Raw genomic sequence first — 25,180 nt, forward strand, 5'->3', positions numbered from 1 at the left:
CGGTTTAAATGGTTTGGTTATTTAAAATATATTGTATTTTCAGCTGTTTGAAGCTGGTGTACAAACCCGAAAGTAAAAGATACAAGAATGGGAAGCATAGAAATAGTGCACATAGAACATACTGCAACTTTTAAGATTGGTACCGAGATAATACGATGTAATTTGCTTAAATAGTATTACCACCAATTTACTTAATTTCCATTGTTAGGGTCAATAAATGAAATTAGATTTCACCTTGTTCTTTTTTTAGGAATGCATGTTGATGTCTTTAGGTATTTGTGGTGGTGATGATTTCTGGGGCTTCAGAGGGACAAATAGTGAACATTAGTGTAAGTGTTGTGCATACCTTAGAAACAATTTGACTTGACTCATTATAAAATGAATAAATTGACAGATGGGAAGTCCCTTGTTTGAATCATCTTAAAAATAAAACCTTGCGACTTTCCTTGAACTGCTCCTAGGCCATCATTGTAAATAAGAATTTGTTCTTAACTGACTTGCCTAGTTAAATTGAAACTAAATAAAAAATCAGACATGATTGCATAGACCGAAGCTATGGAGGTAAGGGGTTTGCCTTTTATCACAAAATTGGAGAAGGAATTAGGTTTTAAAATCAACATTAAGGTATTTTTTGTTGCTAAGATATTCAAGTCGATATCAGAGAAGTGTTTTTGTGGATGCAGCCAGCCTCTCGTGCTGTTAATTCGTCACCACCTACAGGTAACTGTCAATATAAAGGAAACCAACATAGTGTCTTACATGCTGACCGCTAGGGCCACCACGAGCCGCCAGAACAGCCTCAATCTTGGCATAGATTCTACAAGTCTTTTTTATTATTTATTCAAGGGATTTGAAACTATTCTTCCACAATAAATTCTATAATTCGTTTTTTTTTGTTGATGAAAAACGCTGTCTCAGAGAAGCGTATCGGCCGGGGCATCGTTGGACAGCGCGAACTTGGCGTGGGAGGCTGTGAAAAAGTCAAACGTTTCCCAATTTTATCCACAAGCGGCGACCGCTAGGCGATGACCAATCATATCGAGTTTTTCCCATGGCGAATTAGAGGCTATGCGACCCAAGCTGGATACTTTCTTCAGCAAAGATGGCTGACAAAAATACTGAGATGGAAGTGAATGTAAGGAATTATAACGCCATAACGAATCACGTAAAATAAAAATACAGTTGAGAGTAATATGTTAGTTAATATTAGAGACAAACGATTATGTATATGTTTTGGTCATAAAGTCAATTTACGAAAATCGCTATTTATCAAACTAGCTGACGAGCTAACATTAGCGACCTTTATGGGTGTTGTAACATGAGTTTGAAATTGTAATTATGTTTGTTTAATGTTTTAGGGACTCATGAAACAACCAGCAAAACACGCTGTCGTCTTGTGAAACAGTGGATGTAAAGAATGTAGCTGGCAAAAACTTTTACCTCAAATTGAATGTTTAATTTTGTAAGCTTGCCTTGCTGATATTTGCCATTCAATGCATCTGAACTAAAGTAGCTAGCGAACTATTTTCTTGCTTATTGTGCAGTGGAGAATAAAAATACCTGTATGCCTATGGATGTGGATGGATGTGGATTGGTATACATGTTAGTTCAGAACCTAGCTATGAACCTCAGCTATCATAGACACTTGTATGTATCAACTTCAGAACAGTCTGAATGACATTAATGAAGCCTATGGATTGAGTAGAATTTAATATAACTTTGTGCCAACGATGAAAGGCGTATATACATGTAGTTTTGACCATGCATGAGATCCCCACATTGTAGCCTGTAAATGTAATCTATTCACTGATCATGTACTCTAGATTGGCAAATAAAGGTGCAGTTCAGGTATGTCTGTGAGATTATTTTTCAGTCATATACCAGGAGTATCAAATTCCAGTCTTCGAATGATGCTGTGTCTGCATGTATGTATTACAATTATACACTTCAACAGTGTTTACCAATCCTGGTCCTGGGACATCAATGGTTGCACATTGTAACTATGCAATAGACTAGAAACATGATTTAACTAGTTAAAGGCTGATTTGTAATTCATATATACATAAATATAATTTAAAAAACAGTACACTACACTTCCCATTCATCATGTAAATTCTCTAAAACCGGTTCATCTCAATATCTAATTTCATTCCTCTGCATTGATCTGATAAACACAGGACAGGTGTAGTATTTCATCAAATGGAAGGAGTTCATTTCAACCAGTAGAGAATGTGAAACGCTTTATTGAAAGAAGTTCATTATCCAAGGGTTATAAATACATTATGTATTATAAATATTATAATTGTAATATATTATAAATACGAGTGCAATCTGTACTTCTTCTCTCCTCTCCTCAATTCTCCCTCTTTAATTCTCCCCTCTTCTCCTCTATTCTTCTCTATTCTCCTCTCCTCTATTCTCCTCTTTTCTATTCTATTATATTCTCCTCTATTCTATTCTCCTCTATTCTATCTATTCTCCACTATACTATTCTCCACTACTCCACTATTCTATTCTCCTCTATTCTATCTATTCTCCTCTATTCTCTTCTCCTCTTCTTCTCTTCTCCTCTATTCTATTCTCCTCTATTCTCCTCTATTCTATACTCCTGTGGCTCAGTCGGTAGAGCATGGCGCTTGCAACGCCAAGCGTCGTGGGTTCGTTTCCCACTGGGGCCACCCATATGCAAAAGTAGTGGCCCCAGCCGACTTGTAAGTCGCTTTGGACAAAAGCGTCTGCTAAATGGGATATATTATTATTATTATTATTAAAGCACATCTGGTGTGCATTATAAAAACAGGAAGAAAGGGGGTGGCGAGAGAGGTGTAAAAGACAGAAAGGGAAAGAGGTAAGAACAGAGGAGCAATGAAGACAGCATATGATTAATGAATCACAGTGCTACCCTAATATTCACTCAGTTCATCACAATTACATAATAGAGTCTCTAGCGGTGTCTCCTAACCAGCCTTGGGCTCCCAGTGGGCTCGAAGGTTATCTTAAGAGTGGGTTAGGTGGCGACGTTGGCATCCTCTTTCATCTCAAAACATACCTGCAGACAAGAGACAGATGGAGAGAGATAGCATGTTTGAACCTTGTTTTTTTATTCTAACACTGTCAGTCATCATAATCATCAGCAGGTGAAATGCAAAACTGACCTTGGATCATTAATTCTGGGACTACTGCATCTCTATTTCAATATAAAGCATCTCTTTAATAATACTTCCTGTTGACCCGACCAAGTGACCTCTCACCTCTGATCATGCTGTGCCCTCTATGTAGCCAGTTCAGCTGCGGGAGGGGTTCACCAACACCTCTGATATAATCTAGAGGATTTAGGGAGAAAGGGATGAAGTGAAGGAGAGAGACTGTTATTGTGGAAATAAGGTAGTTAAAGAGACAGTGTTCCAACAGGAATCTGTGTGTGTGACCTCACCTGGTGTCCACACTAAGCACAGACAGGAGGACAAACAATATAGGGTAGTTATAGAATGATGTGTCTTACTATTCTCCATGGTTGGCCCTCTTGCCTATTTGAAGGTGGAAGGAGCCACAGTTATACACCTGAGCCTGCTTACTGCACAACACAATCCATCAATCAGATTGATACATGAGTGTGTAGGTGTGGGTTACAGGGTGTCTAATTGTTCTACATTTTTGTCAATATGGGTGACTTAAAATAGCCTGTTTTGTTTTTGTACAGATGTCACACCCTTACCTAAACAGCAATCTCACCTGAGAATTAGAACTCAAAGGGAGAGAAACTGGTGTTTGAATAACTGCAGTTGACATAGCTAAGTACAGTGGGGCAAAAAAAGTATTTAGTCAGCCACCAATTGTGCAAGTTCTCCCACTTAAAAAGATGAGAGAGGCCTGTAATTTTCATCATAGGTACACTTCAACTATGACAGACAAAATGAGAAAAGAAAATCACATTGTAGGATTTTTTATGAATTTATTTGCAAATTATGGTCAAAAATAAGTATTTGGGAAAACCTACAAACAAGCAAGATTTCTGGCTCTCACAGACCTGTAACTTCTTCTTTAAGAGACTCCTCTGTCCTCCACTCGTTACCTGTATTAATGCCACCTGTTTGAACTTGTTATCAGTATAAAAGACACCTGTCCACAACCTCAAACAGTCACACTCCAAACTCCACTATGGCCAAGACCAAAGAGCTGTCAAAGGACACCAGAAACAAAATTGTAGACCTGCACCAGGCTGGGAAGACTGAATCTGCAATAGATAAGTAGCTTGGTTTGAAGAAATCAACTGTGGGAGCAATTATTAGGAAATTGAAGACATACAAGACCACTGATAATCTCCCTCGATCTGGGGCGCAAGATCTCACCCCGTTTTATTTAACAAATATTGGCATGTGACGGGGTTGAGACTAGGGTGACAGGAATGAATACTGTAACAGGGTTGAAGAGACATCGGTTTCGATTTAAACAAGTTGAGTTTACTATCATACTACCTCCAAGATTTACCCCAATGCATTTCATTGTATGCAACCATGTAATAAGGACATTAGATATATTTAGAATACTCTGGGTTTTATTAACCAAACTGCAGTGAATATCGAAACAAATAAAAACCCATTAGGCACTAGGCTACTTAATAACATTCAACAGGTTTCATCAGAAAAGTTCAACGTGTCATCAAACTGTAGGAACATTTTCCAAGGGCATTTAGAACGCTAGAACAGCTGTAGTTACAGCGCTAGTGTCAGCATGACTATCCTTCTCAGGAGAAACTTATTCATTCATGGGTTTCTTCCTGAGAGTCTGGCCCACACATCTCTCTCAACCTCCACTTGGTGGGATGTCACACGCCGTGGGGGTGGAATCATCTCAAGGACTTCATCAAACGGATACCAGTGGATGTCATCTCAAGGAGGCCAGAAAAATCGGTTTGGTGCTACACCATGCATACATTTCACTTGTACATTCATTTCATCCGTGCAGAGGATGATGCCTGGATAAAGGTCAGCATCATATTCCACTACACACCACTGTCCAAGAAGACCTGGATTTCCCCACTGGATTTCATCCACATGTTGTGGATTTTCCTCATTGGCTGGCTGTTCTGGAGCAGCCAGTACCTTCTGCCTGAAACTGAAGTGCTGTGTGTTAAAGCATATACAGTTTAGGTCCTCCTTTGTTGAACAAAGGCAGCTGACATCACAAGATATCAGCTCACCAGGAGAAAGAGTGATGACATGGTGTATTCTCATAGTGGAAGGCACAGCTTTAATCGGGCTTGGCATCATCTCCATCGCACGTTCAACATCGGTACTCGTCACAAAGAACAATTGCCCTGACCTTGAAGATCCTGGCTGTGGGGACTGCTCTGGAACATGATCTGGACTTTGCGGAGGAGTGGTCAAGTTCCTCAGTGCTCCTTTCCTCTCCTTGCTTCTTTTGTATGCTGCTCTCCACTGTTTACGCTGCTGACACTGGTATCTCTCATTGAAATCACTTGCTTCATACGAATGCTATACTATGGTTTGACCAGACCGGGTTATGTGTTGTGAAGCTAGCCACATAAAGGAATAGCCACAATAGTGGAATTTGCGGTTCGCCTTTAAAATAAAAGTCCCTCTTTGAAAGTGATGCAGAAGGTTAAAATGGGTGAAATCATGCCATGTTTAAACTTGATATTGTTAAGCATGGTTGGAGTGTTGGAATGTGGAGCAATGAAATGGGGTATCAGTCTACTCGGTGACACTAAGAGAACACAACTGTGCGTAGTTTAAGGAAATATTAGCGTTGTAGCTCTTATTGCGGGACTTTGACTGTGGGAAATCACCTCCCCAGTCAGCCTATTGTGCGTATTACACTCTACAGCCTTACCTAATGATTGGGGATCAATGAAATGGGGCATCGGCCTTCTCAGTACCTAAGTGCTTTTTTTCCCAAAGTCCTCCTCAAGAGTTATCAGGCTCCAAAACATCCATGTTGAATTGTTTTTCCTCTGGAATAGTGTTCAATACACATGGTAGGTTGACTGGTACAATAAATCTGGCTCAATTCACAGTGGTTTCAGAGTCCTGCAATAAGAGCTATGACGCTAAGGCTCTCTTGGTGTCACTGAGTAGACTGATACCCCATGTCATTGATCTACTAATCCATAGGTAAGGCTGTACAGTGACATTTTTTATTTTATTTTTATTTCACCTTTATTTAACCAGGTAGGCAAGTTGAGAACAAGTTCTCATTTACAATTGCGACCTGGCCAGGATAAAGCAAAGCAGTTCGACACATACAACGACACAGAGTTACACATGGAGTAAAACAAACATACAGTCAATAATACAGTATAAACAAGTCTATATACGATGTGAGCAAATGAGGTGAGATAAGGGAGGTAAAGGCAAAAAAAGGCCATGGTGGCAAAGTAAATACAATATAGCAAGTAAAACATTGGAATGGTAGATTTGCAATGGAAGAATGTGCAAAGTAGAAATAAAAATAATGGGGTGCAAAGGAGCAAAATAAATAAATTAATTAAATACAGTAGGGAAAGAGGTAGTTGTTTGGGCTAAAATATAGGTGGGCTATGTACAGGTGCAGTAATCTGTTAGCTGCTCTGACAGTTGGTGCTTAAAGCTAGTGAGGGAGATAAGTGTTTCCAGTTTCAGAGATTTTTGTAGTTCGTTCCAGTCATTGGCAGCAGAGAACTGGAAGGAGAGGCGGCCAAAGAATTGGTTTTGGGGGTGACTAGAGAGATATACCTACTGGAGCATGTGCTACAGGTGGGAGAAGCTATGGTGACCAGCGAGCTGAGATGAGGGGGTACTTTACCTAGCAGGGTCTTGTAGATGACATGGAGCCAGTGGGTTTGGTGACGAGTATGAAGCGAGGGCCAGCCAACGAGAGCGTACAGGTCGCAATGGTGGGTAGTATATGGGGCTTTGGTGACAAAACGGATTGCACTGTGATAGACTGCATCCAATTTGTTGAGTAGGGTATTGGAGGCTATTTTGTAAATGATCGCCAAAGTCGAGGATTGGTAGGATGGTCAGTTTTACAAGGGTGTTTGGCAGCATGAGTGAAGGATGCTTTGTTGCGAAATAGGAAGCCAATTCTAGATTTAACTTTGGATTGGAGATGTTTGATATGGGTCTGGAAGGAGAGTTTACAGTCTAACCAGACAACTAAGTATTTGTAGTTGTCCACGTATTCTAAGTCAGAGCCGTCCAGAGTAGTGATGTTGGACAGGCGGGCAGGTGCGGGTAGCGATCGGTTGAAGAGCATGCATTTAGTTTTACTTTTATTTAAGAGCAATTGGAGGCCACGGAAGGAGAGTTGTATGGCATTGAAGCTTGAAATAAGTATGACACCAATGCAATTCTAAAGTCTAGTGCATCCAGTATGATTTCAACAGATTTTTGTCAAATTAACAAATTATTGTCTTTTGTTGAATTTATATAAGAACATTCCAACCTCGTTTGCATGATCTATTCCATCATGGAATGATTCCACTATTTGTATTATTTGCATGACTTTCATTGACTTTTATTTTGAAGACAAACCGTAAATTCCACGATTGTGGCTAATCCTTATTGTAGCTAGCTTCACATAGATGGGTCTGACCACCATTAATCAAATAATAATATTTTAGACGATGACACTTAGCTAGATAGTTCGCTAGCTAACTATAGCTACCGAAACAGATTATGTCGTTTTGCTATGTTTTTGAGGAAGAACTTTGTTTGCCTCCATCAGCTAGCTAGCTAGCTTTATTACCACCAGCACTTTACCAGCGTCATTATTATGTGATGTAGTGAAATTCGGGTCCTGATTGGTCCCAATAAGGGTTAGCCACAATAGTGGAATTTTGCGGTTTGTCTTCATAATACAATCTCTCAAACAGCGTTCTCTAATGAACCCTCTATGCACCTTTAAGACCGCTCTTTCAAAGTCACCGAGATCTCTTCTTGCCATGGTAGCCAAAATAGTGGGCAACTGGGCATTTTTATACAATTTCCCATTACCAGGGTTTTGTTAAGAAGGGATACAGCTTTTGTCGAAATGTACTTTTCATACCAGGTTTAGGAGAATCTATGCAGTAGGTTAGGAGAATTGGGTTAAGGTTAGCGAAAATGCAAAAACCAACTTTTGACAACAACTGTATCCATCTAGACATGATGACCATTTATGTACGTACATTTATCCAATAAGAGATTACCAAAGGCGGAAGTGGCCAACAAGCGCGCTATATTTATCTGCTTCTTTATTGGACAACCCACTGATGACGTAACCCCGCTAAACTCGAACATCAACAAAACCTCCGCTGCATATTTTAGCACCTTGACCAGAGATTCAACCAGGCATGGTAATTGAACTAACTGTATTCTGCTGGTTTCTTTTGAAAGACTACATTTAACAGATGACTTCTCTGTAGTGCGAAATGGATTATCAACGGCATATCACCTCACGTCCTTTGAGAATTCTTTGCCTTTTTAATCTGGTAAGTAGGCCTACTGTATGTTTTACAGATGTTATTGGGTTTAGTTTAGGTACTGTGATTTAACTGTGATTTTTTTAATGAGGGTGATGATGACAAGAGACGTAGATAATTAACATAATTATGATGACCTATGTATGATTATTGAAGAGATGATGGTGGTGGTTGATTATGATATTATGTGAATGTAATTATGATTGTTGCTATTGCTGTTATTATTTGTGCCAATGATACATCTTTTATACTTGTAATTATAGTAGTCTATCATATTTTATGTTATATATTGCAGTATAAAATCTTTTCTAAACTGATAGGTGTAGCCTACTTTTCAGATATGAAAGATGAAAATAAACAAGTGAACATAAAACAATTACAAGTTAGGGCACTGCTCTTACAGAAACTGAAACTTTTTTTATCATAACCTTAGTGAGCCTGCCTGCAATTTGTCCTACACTGCCAGTAAATGTAGTCATTCTAGTATTGTGCAGAATTTTATATAGCAGTTAATTCACTGAAATCAAGAATGCTCTCATAACATTTTTGTTATCATCAGGGGATTAGTTTATTGTATGTTAATTATTAGTTTCTAGATAGCCTTGTGAATCTATTATTAACAGCTTAAATTGTGATTGTTATTTTGGTGCTTACCAAATAGTGAACTAGAGAAGCTTTATGACAGAACCATTATTGATTTGGCCTATTGCTGTTTTTATTGCCAGTACAGCCAAAATAAACTCTGTTTTTGTGTCAACATAAACATTAGTATGTGAAGCAGACCTTTATCCTAGTTTGTACTAGTTTTTCTTTGTGTATGTGTTTTACCAGGTTGTTCTTGGTACATTCTGTGACAGTCACTTTTTTCTGAACTGTGTGGGTTTTGCCACCAGGAAGCATTGATGTGCACCCTCTGAAAAATCTGAATTGAACAAAAAATATTACATTAAAAATAAATTTAAAAAATTCACAAATGTAGTGCACCGGGACTTCTGTATTAGCAGACCAATATAGCCATCTGTAGGGCAGACAACCCCCCCCCCTCCCCTTCCTGTGGCTATGCCAGGAAGTGTAGGTGTAGTGTAGATAACCTACTCCGTAGGTTATGGCCATGGCATTTCCATGTTGCAAGATTTATCATTTGTTTACTGGCAGAGTCATCTCGGTTTACCTTGAGCGTAATTTTGTCAGACGCTCATAGTCTGTCCATGAGAGATTAATGCCAGAGGGCTGAGGGAAAGTAACTCTTCTACATCATGGCTGGACTTCACTCTGGGAACTGGAATATTCTGTTGTTGCAAAAATAAATAATGATTCCTCTAATGATCATGGTTCTCTCTCTCTCTATCTATCTCTCCCAGGTATCCTCTGTATTGTTGTCCAGCTGTCCTCAAATCTGTGACCCAGGTAAAGCCATCAGTTTATCCCCTGAACTAGATAGTAAAATTGGGGTAAAAGATTACACAGTGTTACAAGGTGTATTTACTTCTTGTTTTCATCCAGCAATTCCACTCATTTTGCCATGTGGTTGAGAGAAAAAGTAGCAGTTTTGCAATTCTACACATTTTGCCATAGGGTGGATGCAGTTTTTAATATGATAACTGATTATCAATGGGCCCGTGATGAAACCTCCTGGCACAGGAAGTAGCTGAGAACATGCAGTATATCGTTTTCTGTGGAATGCGATATTGGTAGATAAGGAAGCCATCGACGACCTTTGCGATGACTGAACAGTCTGTCTGTCACATCATTTGGAATAGATTTGGGGAGATGCCATTTGCAAGCCACAAATGCTGCTTGTTCCTGTTTTGACCCACTGAAATGCAAACAAATGACAGATACAGTCAGCTCTCTGTGTCCGTGTGAAGGAGATACTGCTGTCACAACAAAATGCATTTCCATCCACAGTCGTTATGCAAGTGAAGTCATACATTATTTTTTTTAAAGCATGATAGCTGTGATGGAAACAGGACATTTAGGTACATAAAAAAAATGCTGACAGATAATTTATTCATTCGACATGGTCGGATCTTGTGAGAAATGTATTATGTGAGAAGTGGCGGTGGAAACTCCTTTATGGGTAAATATTGATAAAATGCCCATCATATCGAAGTAAACTTGGATTCACGCGATGATATGGTGTGTGGTCCTCCCACTACGACTTAGGGAAACATGCAGTTTATTAGGCTACAGATGAAATAAGTTATGATGAACTTCACAGGATGGTGAAAGTGCCCAGTGATCTTGATGCTCCTTTCCAATAAATATCAAGGGTCTTATTCTGGTGATGTGATTGATGCCTGACTGCCGTTTTGACAAATTAAAATACATTTAACCATAATAATCTCATCATGTAGACTAGCCTACCCGCAGTGTATCTGCGAGCTGTTGGCTAGAGCGAACGACCCAGAGTAGGCACGTTTACTATTTAACGCAACAGTTTTTGTGTCTAACGGTCCAGTTGAAAATGCGATGGAAACACATTGAACTTTTAGATTTTTTTTTCAGTAAATGAAAACTTAAGCTAAAAAGTCAATTTTGTGTGCACTATGTCATCAGACACGGATTTTTATCCACAACAAGTCTGTTTGGTGGAAACACACCACTGACTGAAAAATGTGCATATTTTCTTCATGCGGATTCTAGAATATTTGCATGAAAATCTATCGCCTATTGGCTGGAAACCTCATTGGATGGAAACCTAGCTGCTAATTTTAAGTACTTCAACTTCATTTTTTGTCATCTCGTCCTACCACAACATTTCTTTGACACCGTCCGTGAAAAGACGTGCCACTGGCATCATACATATTATATAGTATGCTATCGTGTGTGACTATCTTTAAAGTTTGGTCAGTCTACTGTAATGGCAGGCAACTCTCCACATTCAGAACAGTCTTCAAGGAATCATTTATCTTCCATTCCATGGCTCCTAACGTCTGTGAAACCATGGTACATACATACTAAAGGGACTGTAAATGCACTGAAGGGGAAAAAGAAAGAGTCAGAGACGGAACAAGTGTGTCATCATGATGTTGACACCTATGTGAACACCTGTCTTTTGTCCTTTGCAGGCTTCATTATTGACAAGTGTAAGTGTGTCCCTTGTCCCGATGGCTACTACTGGTACATGCAGAACGGCCTTCCGAAGTGTGACCACTGCAGCGAAGCCTGCTCAGGTAACTTTTACAATTAGGCATTACATTGTGTTCTTTCATTCCTCTACACTAAACGTCATACCCATTATTCATTATTTACCTCAAGGAAGTACAGTATGTACATTGGTAACAATAGTTTAATATAAAGTGCCATCATTATTTTACATGAGTTGAATAAGGGACAAACCTATTGAGAGCAAATGTCTCCGAGATCATTTGTGTGTTTGCGTGTCTTTGTTTGCGGGCAAAGTGGATCAGCACTTGACACAGGTGAAGGAATGCGGTCGGGACTCAAACCGCGAGTGCCACTGTGACAGTGGCTTTTTTTGTGACAACGCTGCCCAGTATACCTGCAGGAGGTGTAAACCGTGCTCGCCCGGAACCTTCTCTAACAAACCAAACCTAACCATGTCCTGCAAACCCCACACAGAGTAAGTCCACAGTTATACAGCCCTGGTGCTGAGCACCATACTGATTCAGACATTCTCTGCCTACCATAAAGACTTGACCTGTTAATAAGCTGTATCTCCCTCTAGTGGATTTATGAGTAATTTGAAGCAAACAATTGTACACACGGCCTACTTTTACAGTAAATTCAATTATTATACCTACTAGTATCCAACACTGCACTTTCTCATTTAGATAAACCACCTCACAAGTTCTCTCCTGGCTTCTCCCCAGTTGTGGCCATAAGGGAATGACTATGGTGACAGAGGGCACTGCCACTCAGGATCGTGTATGTGCCCAGACCTCCCCTAACTCTCCTACAACCACTGCGCCTCCAACTGTCCACAGCTCAGAGATAGGCTTTCATTCTTCTACCTCCAGTGGAGTCAGCACCACCCGAAAACCCCTCATCATAGCATCCCCATCTGGCCTGGTGGGGTCTAAATCTCCTGATGGTATGGCTCTTATGAGAGCTTTCTCTCACTTGAGTGAATCCAAGCATTTCCTGCTCTGTCCACTGGAGGGCTTTAATAACATGCTTCACCAGTCCAGCACTCAAGGTTTCATTGTTCTGCCATTTAATCATACTCATTCTCTGTTTATTCCAGCCTTTCCCATAGCCACAATTGACACATCTGCAGACCCTTCACCAGCCTTACTCACCAGGCCTTCTTTGTCCCAAGCCCAAAGCGAGCCCTCTACCTCCCTCCCAACTAGGAAACAAGTCACTGAACACAGCTCCTTTGACCCCAACACAATGCTCACCACCAGGATAAACCCCAGCAAGGTGGACAGTAGCACCCCACCTGCAGAGTCTGCCTCTGCACCTCTTACCACAGATGACAATGGTATGCTTCTCAGAAGACTAGAGTATCCCGTCTCTCCATTTCTACTAGATGATTCATTCTTTCAGAAATACATTTGTAGTTAATATAGGCTCTTAAAGGGTCTGTTATATTCACTAAAAGTAACATAACACTGACAGGTTCAGCATTTCAGGCTTCCTGCTCCTGTCTCTCTGCCTCTCCATAACACTGATGAAGCACCTTTTCCTCTGCTCATCCCAGACTCACCTCATCTCACATCAACAGATACTAGACCGAGCCCATCCACTCTCCCTTGGCTGCTGCTGATAGGTGGGCTACTAGGGGTTGTCGTGCTGCTGGTTGTTTACTTTGTCCGTTGTAAGGAGAGGTCACTGAAGTCCCTAGACAAGTGGAAAGGTGAGCGAGTAAAGTGGTTAGATAACACAAACACATTATTCAGTGATGCATCAGATTATATGCCATGTTTCCCTTTCTGTAAAACACAGTCAATAAATAAACTTACAATAATTATAGGGAGACGGTGAAACATTGTGGTGTATACATGCATATACAATATGCATTTTGATTTCTTGATTTCGTTTATTTTATTTTTTATTCCTTTAGGTCCAGTATTTGGTATAAATGTGAGTACAGTACTAATTCTCTATTTGCATAAAGTATGTATCGAACTTCTGTAGTGTTGCTAGAAGAATAAACGGTGACTTCTCGAAAGTCAAATGGGTCACTGTGTGAGAATGTGTCTCCACCTTTAGGATGAGCAGATTTGTAAGGAAGGTTTAAGAGAGAGCTATAATGTGTGGGAGAGCTATCATTGTCCTGCTGCCCTACAGATGGCTTCCTATATACAGGCCCAGCCACCACAGGAGAGTTGCCCATACCCGGAGGCCCAGCATCTTCTGGGGAGTGAGACTGGGGGAAATCCTAGACAGGATGGTGCAGGGTTGCTACCTCCAGGGGTCATGAAGCAGGTCACAGTGGACCACTCTGGTGGAGAGAACATTAGCAACACAGTGGGTAGGTGTTGTGCATCGCTCTGCGCTTGTACTGATGTTACTACACTGTTTTGATATCATATTGTTACACTGTATCTTATGTTTGCGTGCCGTGTAGCCACATTTGGACAGGCATATTTCCTCTAGCGTGTCTGAAAACTAGGGGGCTAAAGGTCTGGAAAAACTCGGGTCTGGAAACATTTTGTTCTTCGGCAAGGAAGTTTGTTTAATCTAACTTGCGTCCGAGTTCATATTTCCCTTTCCAGTTGTTTTGTTTGGCTGTGAGTTGAGACATACTTCTTTTAGTTTAAACTTTCTGTTCAAATATCACTGCCAAGACACAGTGGTTCCAGTGCAGTACTGCAGTGTATAAAGCATGGTCAGAGATCACACAGAAATAGAATCATGTATAGACTCTTTTCCAGTACATGACACACTGACGTCACACACTGACACGTGCGACTCTTGACGGCAGTAAGAAAGCCATTGCCATCTGCGCCCATTAAACACAGCCTAAATGTACTTTTTTATTACTTCTAAACAAAATACCTTTTTTGGGGTTCTCATACCCTTACAATGATGTTTTAATTATTGCGTGAACAGTCGCTTAGATTATATTTGGTTGTGATCTTTGCAAAATAACTATTTTGGATGCAGCAGCTGTTAGCTATAATGCTAACGCTCATTGATATAGGCTGTAGCAAAAGCTAGCCATAGAGCCATTTTATTGGTTGAAGTTTAAGTGTTTTTTTAAGTATAATGCAGTTGATTTGTGATGATGACACGAACATTATATTAAGCAGGACATTCATACGAGCCTTAAAATCCAATTGTAATCCAAAAGTAGTGTGAAATGCACTAATAAGCTAATAGAGGCTTTTTTTTGCTAGCGTTCTATAAGAACTCCCCCCTGTTATGCCACCAACTTGCGCACATTGCCCTCAATGTTTGTAAACACAGAAAGGGGTCTATAAGCTGCTGAATGAGGCCAGCTTTTCACTTCTTCTCTGTACATTTATTACAGTACTAAGTTCAACAGGTTTTATATCAGCATTTACTGTGCATAACAAATAGGAATGTATGTGTCACCTGTTTCAATAGTTTAATTGACTAATGTTTGTGCTTGGTGTTTGATTCAGGGTCTATTTACATCTACTCTCCGGGGACGGTTGTCCTGGGATACAACAAGTCAGAGAGGAAGGTGGATCAAGTCGAGAGTGGGGTAGAGGGCTGTCCCCTCACCAGAACACCCCAGCAGGAGTCCTCCTGCCCCCTCCCTGAGGACCCTGCTCTGGGGCCAGAGAGAATGAGTACACAGGAGGAGACCTGCAAAGAGCTGAGATACCCCATCCCGGCCACCAGCAACTGAGAACTAGAACAAAATGGAAATTAAGGATTAACTATGGAAAAAGCCTAGGGAGGAGCAACTTCATTCAATATCATCTATCATCTCTAGGGGAAGAATGCAGGCAGATTATTATTTGCTACTGTAAAGACTGTTAGACTGGATGGCTTCCTTCTGTACAAGGATTGCCAAAGCCACTGGGGTCCCTCATGGGTCTTCTATTATGAAAGAGTGACAGTTTGTTCCAACTGTATGTAATAGTCTTAGCACGGTTTCAAATTCACTGTAAGTCACTGTTGTGACAGCATTGCTGGGACAGTTTGTGAGAGCAATGCATGGTCTGTTTGATATGGGGTGTCAACACTGTGAGTCGGAGTTTCCCATCATAGGGTACATGTACACAATGGCGCCAGATAGTGTGAGAGTCTACGTGTATCAACCACAGAAACAGTGAAGACAAGAAATTAATATGAGGTGGGAAGTAACCTATATAACAAGTTGGGTTTGGCGTGTGAAGAGCTTACAATTTCCATTGTAAAGTAATACAGGGACTGTCTGGACAATTTAAACTCAAACATAGCCATGTTCACTGGTTATAACTTTTGTTCTGTGAATTTATGATCAAGACATTGCTATGTACAGTAGCCTACAGAACGAAGACAGAAGAAAGATGATTTTATAACAGACAATAGCAATCTGTTCCAGTCTATTCCTTGACATAAATGTACACAAATGAACAAACGATGTCAAGTCATCTCTTTATGGTGAAACCACTTATGTAGTTGACTATGACTATGTGCAGCCAATCACTGTCTTTTAATCATGCAGAACAATTGTAATATTTAGTCTGTTTGACAAACGCATGTGACGTAGGCTATGCCATAGCATGAGCGGTTTGATTACCCCAATTTTCTTTTATCCTTCTGAAATTGTAGAACTTTTTCAAGCAAGTATTTACTGACAAAACACACCATTTACGATGAGGAATGAAAAATGGTATCTCTTTTTGTATAGTAGTGGTGCTGAAAATGGTGACTCAACATTTTGTGGTTAACATACCAAATTTGGCACAGATGTAGATGCCCAGTGCCTTCGAAAAGTATTCAGGCCCCTTGACTTTTTTTCCACTTTTTGTAACGTTACAGCCTCACTCTAAAACATGATATAAAAAAATCCTCAGCACTCTACACACAATACCCCATAATGACAAAGCGAAAACAGGTTTTTAGAAATTTCTGCAAATGTAGGGGTTATTCGGCTGTCCGCATAGGATAACCCTTTTTGGTTCCATGTAGAACCCTTTACCCCCGACATGGGACCCAAAAGGGTTCTACCTGGAACCAAAAAGTGTTTTACCTGGATCCAAAAAGGGTTCTTCAAAGGGTTCTCCTATGGGGACAGCCGAAGAACCTTTTTAGATTCTAGATGGCACCTTTTTTTCCCCCGAATAGGGTAGTCCATAGCGTTCTAAAGTTCGAGCTAAAAGTCTGATGGCACCAGTTGCCATATCGCCTATAACTCAATCGCAAATTTCTCAGCCTCTGAGTATCACAGAAACACAAGACTCTGAATGAAAAACAGAAACATGTTAATGACAAGATCCTATGGCTGAAATGGATCAAAACATGGAAAAGCGTGCAAAAATGTATATTTGAAACATAAGACTTGACTATAAATGTGTTAACATTCTTAATATTCTTAATATTTGTATTGTGTTGTGTTACAAAAGGTTAATGAAAGAAAGTATTACTGCTTGACACTGCCCCTGCAATCATTACCAGTTTTGGTACAGTACATGGACTTCTTGAGGAAATTGAAATCTAAGGTTACTGCAGTGCAAAGACGCCCTCAGTTTCCTCAACTAGTCAGCAGTTCAAGGAAACGCGCACTTTTGTTCCAGGTTGTAATTCGAGTGTTCTTCTGTAGGCTAACTATACGGTTTCAGTATGGACTTTTTCGCAAGATCTTAAAGGGTCAATACTAGTTCAATCAATCATGATACTGAGGACTGTAAGTGGCGTTCTTACAGTAAGGATTTTTCTAGCAATCATGGTGCAGCCTGTTGAGAACATGGTAAGTGTCCTTCAGACTTGAATGTTGTGTGACGCGACCATGACAACGAGAAACAAGGTCCGTGTAACTGCTTGCAGCCTGACCAATGTTTAGCTGAATGGGATACTCTGCAGTGTTGTATAATCATCAGAGGAGATCATCAGGCTGATTTTAAATAGCGAATCATTAATAATTGATTGTTAACTCTTATCTAGGTCTATGAATTGTGTTTGTGCGAGAGAATGTTGTGTTGTCTTGGATTTTTCAACTTAATTTGTGAAGGTATTGTGACAGAATATATGTTTAAAATACATAGGATTTGAAAAAAAAGTAAACATAAACTGTTGTTTTGAGAGTGAAATTGAAGGATTATGTTATCGTTGTGACCAATTTTCAACATAGAGAAACCATATAAAATATGTTGAATTTGTACCTTTGAAACCAAGTCAGATCTTCAACATTGTATCTACTGTCAGAAAAAAACTAAAGTCTACGCAGCTACTACTGGAGAGTTGTCTAACAGGTATTAATTTGATCTCCCATCCACGGTTTTAACCAAGCCCAGCACTGCTTAGCTTTGTTGCTTGGCGCTGACTACTACGTGTACCAATGTCATTTCATGAGAACAAGTATTGAGAGATCTGCTGAAATGGATAACGAAATATATTCACTGTTGCTATCGAAGTCATTCCCGAAAGGTTGGTTTAACCGAGCAAATTAAATGTAACCATACTTTATGTCATATCATCAATGATACTCTTTAGGCCTATATAGCATTTGCAAAGTCATCTACATTGTTCTTGTCTATGAATGTTCTGTATTATGTCATGTCTCATGATTTGTGTGGACACCACATTTGGAGGTTAGCCCACCGTATTCTAACTATAAATGTCCTCTTATGTCATCATAGGGAGTGTGTATGTTCAAGATAGCAGGGCAAGGGTAACAGGTCTGCCGAGTTGCTATAACAAATCGTGCACAATCTCGAACAGCAGTGATCATTTGTACATTTAGTGTAGCCTAATCTCAAGTGCAATCCAGGTCATTTGGTTGTGCTATTAGATCAAGCACAGTGATAATAACACATTAAATGATTGTATAATTACAACATATCGGACATTTTATTCCCATTTGAACTTTGTTGTGCTTTCAAATGGTGGCCAGCGGGTTGTTTCTTAGAAGTGGGGCACCAGGACAGGGGGTTGAATGAAGTATGTCAACCTGTCACAAGAGGAATCAGGATGCTTCTGAAAGAATACATAAGACAATGGCATGCTATGTAAAGCATGGCAAAGGGGCTATGCACCAAATTTGGCATAGCACCAGATGTAATCATCTTCTATAGCCTATTAATACCACACATATTAGCCTTATGACTTATAAATGATTTGTATAGTATTTTTTGTAGCACCTTCACTTCCTCCAATATTTGAAAGATATCTGTATTGGTTTCGGGATGACATGATTTCAAATTGGATAACCTATGGTCTGTTTAGTATGCTTGTAGCGTTGATATTTAGTTTTTTCAGCAATGGATTAATTGTTTGTTTGGAAAAAACATATTGCACAGAGCACCTAGGTGCAAAAGCATTTAATTCATTATTAATTTCACCATCAAAATAAACTGACGTTTTTGTAAAGCTCAATATTTCATTTTCACTCTCAACTCGAGTGTTCCACAAAACCAAACACATCAAATCAGGAAAACGCCTGATTCAGTTTTCTGATTTGATATGTTTGTTTTGGATGGCTGCCATAAAGGAAAAGGAAATGCCTGTCAGAAGAGACATTCTGTCCCATTGTACAAAAGGCTACAAGAGAGGACAATGGTGAGAGGCCTTGGCAGCGGCATATCTTTGCTATTCAGACATCATAGCCAGTCCTTGACAACTTATTGGAAATCTCTCCGATCTCCTCACCCACTTCCTGTCAAACACGAAACAGACAGATCGTTTAAAAAAAAAATGTTTTACCGTCTGTACATTGTGTCTTGTGTCTACTGGCAAACAATTACTATATCACAAATGTGTCAGTGTATATTCCCCAGTCCCCGACAGATATAATAGAAAATGCCTTCTTTTTTTGCTGACACAATACCCAACCCTCAGGTTCTACACTCTTAGAAAAAAAGGTGCTATCTAGAACCTAAAACGGTTATTCGGCTGCCCCCATAGGAGAACCCTTTGAAGTACCCTTCTTGGTTTCAGGTAGAACCCTTTTGGGTTCCATGTTAAAACCTTTACACAGAGGGATCTATATGGAACCTAAAATAGCTCCATCTGGAACCAAAAAGGGTTCTCCTATGGGGATAGCCCGAAGAACCCTTTTGGAACCCTTTTTTTCTAAGAGTGTACGAGAAGTTTAAATAGACGGCTCTTGGTGGGGCATGTTACTCATCATTCCTCCTCCTGATCAGGTGCACTTCATGGTCCCCTTGTCCCTACAGGTGTACACTCTGCCATACACACCAGACTCAGACGGATCCTGCCGCAACAAAACAGCTGAATACTATAACCCAGATGTAAACCTGTGCTGCAGCAAGTGCACTTCTGGTAAGGTGTGGTCCTGAATACGAATGAAACTGAGAGGAGAGGACATCCTTAGAATCTTAGCACTAGATATGATCACTTCAAACATTACAATACTTTTACAGCACTCGGTAGGTTCTGTAAAATGTACGTGTACTGAGATGATTACTGTAAATTATACATTTATATCATTACAGGGACACGCCGGAAAGTTGTATGCAGCTCTACCTCAGACACGGCGTGTGAACCATGTCCTAGTGGCCAGTACAGCGGGACCTTTAATTACTTCCCAAAATGCTTCAGATGTCCCAAGTGTTCAGCAGGTGGGTGGGTTATATTATTCCAGTGACTCAGCTACATTGATACGTGTGTTGTCTTTAACGAGCATTTTATTCCTTTATGCGTGAAGACAAAGGCCTGAAGTATGTCCAGAAGTGCTTCAGCACCACCAAGACCCAGTGTGCGTGCCAGACTGGAATGTACTGCGTACTGGACCAACACCCGGACTGTAAGGAGTGTGCCAGTTATACATACTGCAAGCCTGGTCATGGGGTCTCTGTAGAAGGTACCACAGCTGGACAGGAGGCTGGTAGAACACCATTTCTAACTAACATTTCTAACTGAGTCCATGTTTCTGTCCTCGTCAAATATTATATTGGAAGTTTGAATGCAACTGTTCACTGTAAGAGTATGAGTAAACGTGTTTGTGTGTTGTGGTGTGTGTTTCAGGGACAGCAGAGTCGGATGTGGAATGTGCATCATGCCCCAATGGAACCTTCTCTGACCAGCACTCCTACTCCCAGATCTGTCAGCACCACACAGAGTGAGTGACTCACGCATTCATGCATAACACGAACGCATGCAAGCACGCACACACACAGACACGCACACACACAGCAATAATTTGGACTGTCAGTATTAGTGTTAACAATGGGACTGTGACACTGTCTCCTCAGTTGTGTGTCTCAGGGGAGGGACGTACTGACTTACGGTACAGCCACCACCGATGCGGTGTGTGGACCGAAGGTAAATGGACGACTGGTCTCCATCCTCCAAACCACCACACCTCCAAGCCCACCGACCACAATGCCACCCTCTGGTAAAGTGCATACCACATCAAGTCTACAGAGCATGGATATGTCTACAGTACCAACCACCCTGGGCTCAAAGCTGACATCTAGTCCCTCTGATCCACTGGTCATCGCTCCAATGGAAGAACAATCACCAGGCGTCGACCTTTGGATAGGTAAATACAGGCAGCTATATAGTCCACGTGTCAGAGACCACTCTCGTGGTTTGAACATTTCTCCACCGCCGTCTCTCGTATACTTACACCACTTTGTTGTACCCCCGCTCTTGTATCTTTCAGTTGCAGGTGCTATCGGAGGTGTTATGCTCCTGCTGCTGATCATAGGCACTATCATTTACAAGAAAGGTAAAGCCTTAGAGTTAAACACTTGATTGTAATAGCCCTTTAATTGATTGCGAACATGGCTATGAAAATGACAACATTTTACTGTAAGTTTACTATGTTCTCTTACAGCCTTCACTAAGTTCATACGTGTATCTTCTACAGAAGATATAAATGGAAATTCTGAGAAGGAGGCCATTAAAGTGAGTTTTTTGTTGTTGCCATTTAACCGTAGTAAAGCATGTTGGAGGCAAGAACATTTCAACAGCATTTTATCTCTCTCTTTTTTTTATATATAGTGTCTGCTGGGGAAAGGAGACTGCAGTAATGTCGGTCAGGCAGAGACCCAGCAGGATGCTATTAAGACCTGGTCAGGCTCTGGGTGCTCCAACAGCCTGGAGGGCCTGTCAAAATGCCCTGTCCAGTCCACCCTTCCACAGCCCAGCATCCTGGCCAGCACCCCCCAGCCCAGCCCCCAATCCACCAGCCCTCTGGCATCTGTCCCCCTAGTTAATGTCAACATCACTGTTACCTACCCTGTGAACATAGGAAATGAGTTATGCTCCAGACCTACCAGCACCCAGATAGACTCACCACAAGCCGACCCTGAGACCCCTTTATCAAGGGAGGAGGAGGTGTATGTGAACATGCCGCAGCGAGAGAGTTACAAAGAGGCACTTACGGCAGTACAGGAGTTTGGAAATGATGTATGAGGACTGGAGGCATATGGGGGAGGATCAGGCAATAGAGTGTGTTTTAGTGATGTTTTTTTTTCACTGTGACTGTTGTCTCTGTTATATGGTTGCTACGTGAAGTACTGGTGGTGACTTTGTGTTGGTAGAGAGGGACAGAATGACTGTTCATGTGCCTCAGGTAGGATTTCCCAAACTTTGCACGTTTTGCATAAGTTATACCCAGGGAGGGTACCCGAGTTTGGGAAACCCTGGTATATACCCTGATATAATGTGCTGTCTGTGCTGGAAAGTCTTGAACACCTGATTTAGATTGGCATTAACTGTTTGAAGAATTATTGATAAGTGAATGATGTATGCAATTACTGTGAATGTTGTTGTAAGTATACTGTAGATGTGACACGGCTCAAGGTATCCCGAAATCTTTTATCATAAGTAGGCAATAACTTTTCCAACACATGCCATACTTTTGGGGGAATTCATTATGGCCTGTGCCATATGAGAAGATTTCACTTGTATTCTTATGAGGGAAGAGCGTGCCTATACTTGACAGAGTAAGGGTTCTTTGTCTCTTTTTTTAATCAAACTGAAATGGTAGACTAAATGAAACTGCTTTGTTTGTTGTTGTTTTTGGCCTACACCTGTTGAACCGTGTGCCGATCATGAGTAATACATTCTCAACATCAGCTCAATAAGAAGTTAAGAATGATGGATGAGACATTTTTGTATGAAGGGTATTGTTTTTGTCTAATACTATCACCACCTACTGGTGGAACAAATATATATATATTTATTTTTTTACAGTTTATGCACATAATATGATTTAGTATTATCCAGCAACTATATTTGGATTATTAGAGTGGCCTACAGTAAAAAATTAAATAAATTAAAAAGTAATAAAAAGGTTGAAAAAGTTGATTGATGCTCCAACAGGTACACACAGCAAAGTAATGTTTTCAACAAAGTACAGAAGCAAACTTTCCCCATTGAAAGCAGTGTGGCCAAGCCTGATTTCAAGCACATTTTTTTTTTTGGGGGGGGGGGGGTATTATAACTGGATTATAGCTCTTGTCCAAATGCCGTGAATTATATACACTGTGCATGTCATAGTCCCCAGTCAACTCCATTACACTCAAAATGTACTTAAACCAGTGAATGCTAGCGATGGCTAGCTATGCTAGCTATTCTACCAGTCTGTCTTAATGAGTGTTAGCATGCTAATAGCACACCATGTACACAGAAATGTCTTTTTTTAAGGGGTATGCAGTAGGTTGATAACTATGTCACCAAAGTATGTTGTATCATCAGACATGTCAAATAACATTCCTTGCTAATGAGAAAACATTCATGGTATTTCATTTAAGAGAATGAATGAGATGTAACAAGGCAACCTTGGGGCTAATTTGAATGGGCAACAACAGCAGATTGAGGGATTTTTACATCTGTACCTCAGTACGACCCACGTGACCGCAGTCAACATCCCTCCGTGAGGGACTGTCCCTTAGATCCTCTTCCCTTCCTTATTGTATTATATGCGTTGTTAATAAAACATTTAAAAAGCAGTTTAATATTTATTTGGAAATCCCGTTCCCCCATTCATGTTCTACCAACAGTATAAACTTTGATCGTTTCAGGTTAGAAATAGTCAAAATCAAAGCCAAGTACCGCACTGAAATAAGATCACACATCTTTCTATGCGATCACATAGCTAGCAACAAATCCCGCACGAGAAAAATTTGAAACATTTTTTTTTTTTACATATCAATCTAATATCCAGGTAACTGCCCAAATAAAGGAAACACTTGAGTAAATAAGGGAAACAAAGTATATTGAAAGCAGGTGCTTCCACACAGGTGTGGTTCCCGACTTAATTAACCAATTATAACATCCCATCATGTATAAAAATGCCCAGGTGACCATTATTTTGGCTACCATGGCGAGAGGTAAAGATCTCAGTGACTGAAAGAGGGCTCTCAAAGGAGCATAGGGGCTTTAAAGGCTGTGTGTGTGTGTGTGTGTGTGTGTGTGTGTGTGTGTGTGTGTGTGTGTGTGTGTGTGTGTGTGTGTGTGTGTGTGTGTGTGTGTGTATTTCTCAGTCACCGAATCTCAACCAAATTGAACACTTGAGGGAGATTCTGGAGTCGTTATGTGTCTCCTCCGTAGGGAGAACAGGCAAAGGGAGGAGACGACAGGACTTAGAAAACCGATCCACAACGACCAGGATCGTGGTGCTGCCCAGGAACGGTGGAAGATCGGTCAGGAAGTCCACCGACAGGTGTGACCAAGGCCGCTGTGGAACAGGGAGGGGTTGTAACTTCCCTCTGGGCAGGTGCCTAGGAGCCTTGCACTGAGCGCACACCGAACACGAGGAGACCTAAACCCTCACGTCCTTAGCTAAAGTGGACCACTAGTACTTCCCCCTAAGGCTTCGCACCTTCCAATTGATACCTGGATGACCAGAGGAGGGTAACGTGTGAGCCCACCGAATCAACCTGTCTCGAACCCCAAGCGGGACGTACTTCCGTCCAGCCGGACACTGAGGTGGAGTAGGCTCTGACCGAGATGCCCGCTCGATGTCCTCGTCCACTTCCCACACCACTGGAGCCACCAGACAAGAAGCCGGAAGTATGGGAGTGGGATCAATGGACCGCTCCTCTGTATCATACAGATGGGACAGTGCGTCTGCCTTAGCGTTCTGGGAACCTTGTCTATACGATATTGTAAATCTGAATAGGGTGAAAAACATAGCACACCTTACCTGGCAAGGGTTCAGTCTCCTCGCCGCCCAGATGTACTCCAGATTACAGCAGTCAGTCCAGATGAGGAAAGGGTGTTGAGCCCCGTCAAGCCAATGTCTCCACACCTTTAGAGCTTTTACAACAGCCAGCAACTCCCGGTCCCCCAAGTCATAGTTTCGATCCACCGGGCTGAGCTTCCTCGAAAAGAAAGCCCAGGGGCAGAGCTTCAGTGGCGCTCCCGAGCGCTGTGAGAGCACGGCTCCAATCCCAGCCTCGGATGCGTCCACCTCCACCATGAATGCCAAAGAGGGATCCGGATGAGCCAACACGGAAGCCTCGGTAAACAGAGAACTCAAGCAAAAAAATGCTCCGTCCGCCTCAGCCGACCACCGCAGACGCACCGGCCCCCCCTTCAGCAGTGAGGTAATGGGAGCAACCACCTACCCAAAACCCCGGATAAACCTCCGGTAGTAATTGTCAAACCCTAAAAGCCACTGCACCTCCTTTACCATGACAGTCGTGAAGCGGG

The 25,180-nt window shown here is 41.1% G+C and overlaps 2 protein-coding genes and 2 long non-coding RNA genes across 8 annotated transcripts; 3 read left to right on the top strand and 1 right to left on the bottom strand.

Moving 5' to 3' along the window:
* Positions 1-553: 553 nt before the first annotated feature.
* Positions 554-1,851, top strand: LOC135542191 (uncharacterized). Its single transcript, XR_010456031.1, has 2 exons — positions 554-1,135; positions 1,359-1,851. It is a non-coding gene; the product is annotated as an uncharacterized LOC135542191 (long non-coding RNA).
* A 769-nt stretch (positions 1,852-2,620) lies between these two features.
* LOC135542195 (uncharacterized) lies at positions 2,621-17,803 on the bottom strand. The gene is made up of 4 exons (XR_010456032.1): positions 17,716-17,803; positions 13,140-13,273; positions 3,252-3,323; positions 2,621-3,049 (listed from the first exon to the last, which is right to left on the bottom strand). It is a non-coding gene; the product is annotated as an uncharacterized LOC135542195 (long non-coding RNA).
* Positions 6,897-16,808, top strand: si:dkeyp-61b2.1 (tumor necrosis factor receptor superfamily member 21). 3 transcript variants are annotated; one of them, XM_064968960.1, is made up of 10 exons: positions 6,897-8,473; positions 9,826-9,871; positions 11,536-11,640; positions 11,870-12,050; positions 12,301-12,521; positions 12,675-12,914; positions 13,134-13,289; positions 13,497-13,516; positions 13,724-13,907; positions 15,025-16,808. In XM_064968960.1, exons 1-10 carry the CDS (start codon positions 8,414-8,416, stop codon positions 15,252-15,254), a joined length of 1,443 nt encoding a protein of 480 aa, XP_064825032.1. In that variant the 5' UTR covers positions 6,897-8,413; the 3' UTR covers positions 15,255-16,808. The 3 variants fall into 3 exon arrangements, with proteins under 3 accessions (XP_064825032.1, XP_064825033.1, XP_064825034.1); XM_064968961.1 differs by having other exon boundaries at positions 13,742-13,907; XM_064968962.1 differs by having other exon boundaries at positions 13,158-13,289.
* tnfrsf1b (tumor necrosis factor receptor superfamily, member 1B) lies at positions 16,945-23,475 on the top strand. Of its 3 annotated transcripts, none has more exons than XM_064968965.1 (9): positions 16,945-17,303; positions 19,729-19,834; positions 20,008-20,133; positions 20,220-20,318; positions 20,540-20,633; positions 20,767-21,056; positions 21,180-21,245; positions 21,354-21,424; positions 21,521-23,475. In XM_064968965.1, the coding sequence occupies exons 1-9, from the start codon at positions 17,226-17,228 to the stop codon at positions 21,932-21,934; spliced, it is 1,344 nt and encodes a 447-aa protein (XP_064825037.1). In that variant the 5' UTR covers positions 16,945-17,225; the 3' UTR covers positions 21,935-23,475. The 3 variants fall into 3 exon arrangements, with proteins under 3 accessions (XP_064825037.1, XP_064825036.1, XP_064825035.1); XM_064968964.1 differs by having other exon boundaries at positions 16,946-17,303; positions 20,220-20,375; XM_064968963.1 differs by having other exon boundaries at positions 16,947-17,303; positions 20,220-20,399.
* The last annotated feature ends 1,705 nt before the right edge of the window (positions 23,476-25,180 follow it).

This window comes from Oncorhynchus masou, chromosome 6, assembly GCF_036934945.1.
Source record: "Oncorhynchus masou masou isolate Uvic2021 chromosome 6, UVic_Omas_1.1, whole genome shotgun sequence".
Lineage (NCBI taxonomy): Eukaryota > Metazoa > Chordata > Actinopteri > Salmoniformes > Salmonidae > Oncorhynchus > Oncorhynchus masou.

Bases quoted from the DNA above. Each gene is read 5' to 3' on its own strand.
- si:dkeyp-61b2.1 (XM_064968960.1), top strand. From the start codon at position 8,414: ATGGATTATCAACGGCATATCACCTCACGTCCTTTGAGAATTCTTTGC. The intron at 9,872-11,535 runs GTAAAGCCATCA...TGTCCTTTGCAG, and splicing joins TCCTCAAATCTGTGACCCAG to GCTTCATTATTGACAAGTGT. The intron at 13,517-13,723 runs GTGAGTACAGTA...GCTGCCCTACAG, and splicing joins GTCCAGTATTTGGTATAAAT to ATGGCTTCCTATATACAGGC.
- tnfrsf1b (XM_064968963.1), top strand. From the start codon at position 17,226: ATGATACTGAGGACTGTAAGTGGCGTTCTTACAGTAAGGATTTTTCTA. The intron at 19,835-20,007 runs GTAAGGTGTGGT...ATATCATTACAG, and splicing joins CTGCAGCAAGTGCACTTCTG to GGACACGCCGGAAAGTTGTA. The intron at 20,634-20,766 runs GTGAGTGACTCA...CTGTCTCCTCAG, and splicing joins ATCTGTCAGCACCACACAGA to TTGTGTGTCTCAGGGGAGGG.